Source organism: Ochotona curzoniae, unplaced genomic scaffold (genome assembly GCF_017591425.1).
Source record: "Ochotona curzoniae isolate NIBS_2020 unplaced genomic scaffold, NIBS_Ocur_1.0 scaffold_461, whole genome shotgun sequence".
In the NCBI taxonomy this organism is placed as follows: Eukaryota; Metazoa; Chordata; class Mammalia; order Lagomorpha; family Ochotonidae; genus Ochotona; species Ochotona curzoniae.
Genome location: NW_024467120.1, coordinates 12610094 through 12616206, shown reverse-complemented (window position 1 = coordinate 12616206; position 6113 = coordinate 12610094). Strand labels below are relative to the sequence as shown.

At 39.9% G+C, this 6113-nt stretch overlaps 1 protein-coding gene across 1 annotated transcript; it reads left to right on the top strand.

Moving 5' to 3' along the window:
• LOC121147812 (putative olfactory receptor 2B3) lies at positions 1-942 on the top strand. The gene has a single exon (XM_040967722.1). It carries the CDS (start codon positions 1-3, stop codon positions 940-942), a length of 942 nt encoding a protein of 313 aa, XP_040823656.1.
• The last annotated feature ends 5171 nt before the right edge of the window (positions 943-6113 follow it).

Genomic DNA, 6113 nt, shown 5'->3' with positions numbered 1-6113 from the left:
ATGAATTGGGCAAATGAGAGCTCTTCAAAAGAGTTTATACTGCTTGGCTTTTCAGACAGGCCCTGGCTGCAAATGCCTCTTCTTGTGGTCTTGGTAATATCCTATTCATTCACCATCTTTGGCAATGTGTCCATCATGATGGTGTGCATTCTGGATCCCAAACTTCACACACCCATGTATTTCTTCCTCACTAATCTCTCCATCTTAGATCTCTGTTATACCACAACTACAGTCCCTCAGATGTTAGTGAATATTTGCCGCAACAAAAAGACCATCAGCTATGGTGGTTGTGTGACACAGCTCATCATTTTCCTGGCCCTGGGAGCTACTGAATGTCTCCTCCTCGCAGTTATGTCTTTTGACAGATTTGTGGCAATTTGCAGACCCCTCCACTACGTAGTCATTATGAATCAAAGGCTGTGCCTGAGGATGGCAGCTTTCTCCTGGTTCACCGGCTTCAGCAACTCCGTGTTGCAGTCTTGCTTGACTCTTTACAGGCCACGCTGTGGTCATCGGGAAGTGGACCACTTCTTCTGTGAGGTCCCTGCCCTTCTCAAGTTGTCCTGTGCTGACACTAAACCTATTGAGGCTGAGCTCTTTTTCTTTAGTGTATTAATTCTGCTCATCCCAGTAACATTAATCCTCATCTCCTACAGCTTCATAGCTCGAGCAGTATTGAAAATCAAATCAGCAGAAGGGCGGCGGAAAGCTTTTGGGACATGTGGATCACACATGATTGTGGTGTCTCTCTTTTATGGAACAGCCATCTACATGTACCTGCAACCACCTTCATCCACCTCGAAAGACTGGGGGAAGATGGTTTCCCTCTTCTATGGAATCATCACACCCATGTTGAACCCCCTCATCTACAGTCTCCGAAATAAAGACATAAAGGAGGCCTTCAAGAGGGTGATGTCAAGAATCTTTTTCTATAGGAAATAAGAGGATGATGAAAATTTCAGTTTTTACTCTTGAAAATGATAACATTTGAACTGATTTTTTTCCCATGCTGATGTTATTTCATTGAATTCTTTCAACAATGAGGAAACTCTTTCTCTCTACAGAAAATAATGCTGTTACCAAATTATATATTTTTAAAGTTAAAAATTTGGTTGACATTTAGAAGTCCAATATATGAGTTTTTTGAGGCGACTCATTTTAATTTCAAAAGCCTTGGATACTTTACCTTCCCATTTGTATACATATTTTTCTAAGTCATATTACTTATCTTCTTGGTAAGCTATTTATTTCCAAAAAGTAACCTGTCATTGTTTTATATTGCATAAATTGGTTTCATGGTGACAGTTTTCTCTGATGAGTCTCATCAGAACTTTGCATAATGGATCTACTGGCAGTGAGAGTGTTGTTTCCAGATGTTGTAACTCAGCACAAATACAGATGTCGTCCCGCCTTTTTGGCTTTGAAAATGTAGGATTCAGATAAACATCTGCACAGAAATAGTTTTTCAATCATTTCATTGAGTCACTTGTCGTAACAAAATGCATCCCAAAACTGTCCTAAGCATGTAATGTATGCGCTTTTAAACCAGCTAAGTATTTCACTTTTAAAACCTCAAGTGTCAGTTGAGTTTCATTTGTTCTTCTAACATTTATTCTTTTTTCTTCCTTTTGTTCAGTTCCTTACTTGTCTCAATTTCTATTCCAGGAAGTAGAATTTCTGCTAATTATAAAGTCAATTGATTACAGAATATGTTAATGAGACTCTTTTTTATAATGATCATAATTTGTTATATGAGCAAGTATACACAATTTAAGTAGCTAAAAATTGAATCCATTTAATTATATTTTTGTACTGTTGAATGTTTGCATTTGTTTTGACTATTACAAATACTATCACAAAGAATGCAAAACATAATAATCTGTGTCTCGTTGCAAACATATATTCTTTATCTCAGACCGTAAAATGTTTTGAAGACCTAAGATGTCAACATATAGTGCCAAATTTTTCCACAAAAGTTGCTATATTTCATATTCCCACAAAAACTGGGCATCATAAATGAGAATATCTGGTTCATGTATATTTGAAAGCTCAGAGTTTTCATTATTTGAGTTATTTTCCAGCTTTAGATACAGAAAAATTATCACTTGGTACTTTTTTGGGTGTATATGCTTTACAGATTATTTGTTTTTGTTGTTATTAGAAAGTCAGTTATAAATAAAGAAGATTTGGGAAGAGAAATATCTTCTATTTGTGATTCACCCACAAATGGTCACAATGACCAAATTGAACTGGTCTGAAGCCAGTGGTCAGGACCTTCTTCAGTCCTCCCATGTGGCACAGCTGTTTTCCCAGGACAAAAGCAGAATGCTATTTTGGAAGTAGAGCAGCCAGGACTCGAACTGGTACCCACATGAAATACCGGCACCACAGACCGAGGATTAGCCTATGTGCCGCCATGCTGTCCACCAAAGTCATATATTTTTAATAATTTAGATAAATGTGGGATGTTAGTAAATAACTTATTCTCGCCTTCCAGGGAGATAGTAAAATTATACCTTCCTTCCACATTAATTATAGTCCTAATTGCTTAATCTAATTTGCCAATAAAATGTGAGCGAAACTGAAGTGAGTCACTTACTGGTGAGGCTAAGATGTAACACACATTCTGCAATGTTCTATATTTCTCTTTGCCAATCAAGTCAATTTTCCAGATAGGGGTCCTTATTTAGCTTTCATGTAGATTGAGAATAACGTCAAATACTACTCCACCTTGTGGACTAACATTTGGCCTGGAGGATGACACAGATGGGGCAATCAGAGACCTGAGGGTTCATGACCAGGTAAGGAATGACTTCTAAGGGAGTTCCATGAACAAGCCCACTGTACCTGAAGTGCTGGATCACAGAACCCACGAGTGAGAGTTGTAACAGGGAATGGGTAATGTGAGGCTGGTCTGTGGGGCATTATCTGGGCTCACTCATGTGGAACAACAATCTGTTGGCATGTGCAAGATCTGTGGCTAGGAACAGTCCATATTAGGGAAATGCCCAAGCTAGATTGGGATTCCCACTGGCAAGAACAAGAGCCAGAATAGGGGTAGTGGGCTGGGCCAGACATGGCTGCAGTCTCCCTTGCAATGGGTGGGGACTGAATCTGATGAGTGCCAGATTGGGCTAGACTCCAGCATTCGCTTATAATCATCAGAAACAGGGTGGGTGTATAATGGGCTAGGTTAGGTCCCATCTTCCACTGAACTACATGAGGGCTGTGTCTGGGTATGGACCACGTATGGTTGGGCTACAACATCCAACAGTAAAAACTGGATTGGGTTTGGGCCAGTTGGGCAAGGACACTGTTCCTGCCAAAACAAGAAGTGGATAAAGTCAACCTTGGCCAAGGACCCATTTGTGTATGCAAGATCTGCCACAGGGACATGACATGACAAAGGAAACTCCATGAGCCTTGAAAGCAGGGGATGTGGTAGGGCCACCTGCTTCATGGATGCTGGGCCCATAAGCCATGCTGGTTGGAGGTTTGGCAGTATTCAGGTCATCTGGCCCAGACCCTTGGGCCCACCTGCAGGAGGGTGATGGGTCCATTAGCCCCAGGATTGGCAAGTCCGGTGGGCCCAGGTCCTTAAGCCTACCTGCACAGTGGGTACTAGGTCCAAGAGTTCCTTGGGTGGAGGCTCTGGAGGAGACTGGGTAGTATGGCCCAGGTCCATGGACCCTGCTGCTCAATCAATACAAGGCAATTGAGCCCCATGAATGAGGGTTCCAATGGGGCCCAAGTCACTTTGACCAGGTCCTTGGGCCTGTCTGCACAGTGGATTCCAGGTCCATGAGCCCCTGGAGCAAGGGTTCTCTAGGGGCCAGGCTCTGCTTCTTGGGCCCACCTGCATGAACTAGTTCTCCTCAAAGGAAAATATGGAGTAGTGGACGCTGGCTCAGATCCAAATAGAGAAGATGGCAGCCCATTGGAGTCTTCAAAAACTTTTGTTGCCATAACAGAGAAAAGAGAATAGAACAGACTAGACAGCTACCCCAATCCAAATATAACAGCAAATATTTGGGTGAAAGGAGTCTCTAAGGTGGACTGTGTTCCTTCATCCTTGGATTACCAAGATCAACAACATTTAAGAACTATGAAAAACACCTGGGCAGAACCCAGAGTGTACACCACGTCAGAACTCTGGGTTGGTATTGGGTGGCTGTTCCCCATCTCTGGGTGCTGGGACAGTTGGGGGGTTCGGTGTGGCTTCTACCCTGGTCTTCCTCCTCCCCTCAGATATGGCAAAAAGAATGGAAGACTTGGAAACAATGACCACACCCACTTTTCCCTGATCCTCAATCCTTCCCACCCTGATCAACTATGTTAGCATCATCTAAAATAATTTTTTTAAAAAATTAAAGAAATTAAGCTTACACTCATTTTCTAGAAAAGAAAAGCAAGATTTTAAAATTAAGTGAATTTCTTGAAGTTATACAACTAATTAGGTTGAATTGGAATTGGGACTTATATTTTTCTTACAGTGTAGTATCACTTTTCATAACATTATTTTGCTTTTTTCTTTATGTTGAATCTCAGATCACAGTACAAACTACACAGTAATAATGATTGGTTATAACATTCTGTGGGCTTGATTCTTACAGGAATATTATATGCTGAAAAATGTAAAAAGGAAGCTAAGAGAGCTACATCCAAAGATACTTTCTTAAGTTCAATTTGTAAACCCTTTTTACAAAATATTCATTCTTTCCTAGCATCAACATATTTCTGAGTTTCAATCACAAATAATATTTCCTTCTATAGGACTGTATCAAAAGTTTTAAAAATGCAACTTGTTGAGTAAAAATATCTCCTCATTTGTAGTTATTTTAATCATTTATTCAAAATTTTTCTAAAAGAATTTCTACATTAAAATGGCATTTGATTCACACACAAAAAGATATTGAAACCAGGTTCGTAGGGGGAAAAACAACTCAGAATTAGTTTAACAAAAAAGTGAAAGATCTGTGTACTGAAAGTGTAAGATATAGATTACAGAAGCTAAAGAAGATACAAATGAATGGACAGTTTGTCCATGTTCACAGGTTGGAGGGGTAAATATTGTACAAACACCTGCTGTGCTTTGAATGTCTACACACCCTAAACTCAAGAATCTAGTGTCAAAGCATGTTACTTGTATTGAAATTAGAAAATGTAATCCAATTATGGTATTTAGAGATGGGAACTTTGGGAAGTGATTAGATTAGATTGTATCATTAAAACGGAGGCCACAATATCAAACCCTTGCTGCTTTACAACCGTCAGGACAAATAGCAGAGCTGCATGCTTCCTAAATCTTTTATGATGCCCTCTGCCTCTTGGGAATTATGCCAGAAATAAATCTACCACCAGATGGGGCTCCTAGACCATGCACTTCCAGAACCATGAACCCAAATAATTCTTAGTAAATATAGGTTGCCTCAGGTATTTTGTTAAAGTAATGAGAAGCTGATTAATATATAAAATATGTTCCATAAAAGCAGTTGTTTGTCACAATCATAATGAGAAATGGAGGGATCTTTGGAGTTAATTTCTGGAAACAGTTTGGAGGAGTTTAAAGGAGCCAGGTAGAGAAAGCTTAGGATGCTCTAAGTGGAGCCTAATGGGTTATTCTGGTGACTGTGCAGAAGATCATAGTAACAATTGAAATGTGGGCAATAAAGACCACGCTGAAGGTTTCACATGTAAATACTAAGAAAGAGTTAACTATCTCTTAGTGGCAGCAACCTAGGTGTATTACATCCATGCCAAGAGATTATGGAAGACCAGACTTGAAAAGATGAACTAGCTTATTTGATGAGGGGTATTTTAAAACAGGAAAACATTTATACTGTGGCATGGATATTACTGGTTAGCTTTAGCCAGCTTTTTAATGAGAATCAACAGGAAAAAAAATGAATCAGAGAGGCCTGATCAGAGAAGGAACAAAGAAAATCATGTTTGGGATAGGAGTGACCTCCTAATGAGATCAGTGAAGGTGAAAGAGAGTCATGTTAAAACTAACATGACAATGGGCAAAAGGCTTCAAGGCAGACCATCCTACATCAGGCCCAGATGGCAAGGTCAAAATCCTTCCACAGCTCCATTGAACATTTGCTGCATGA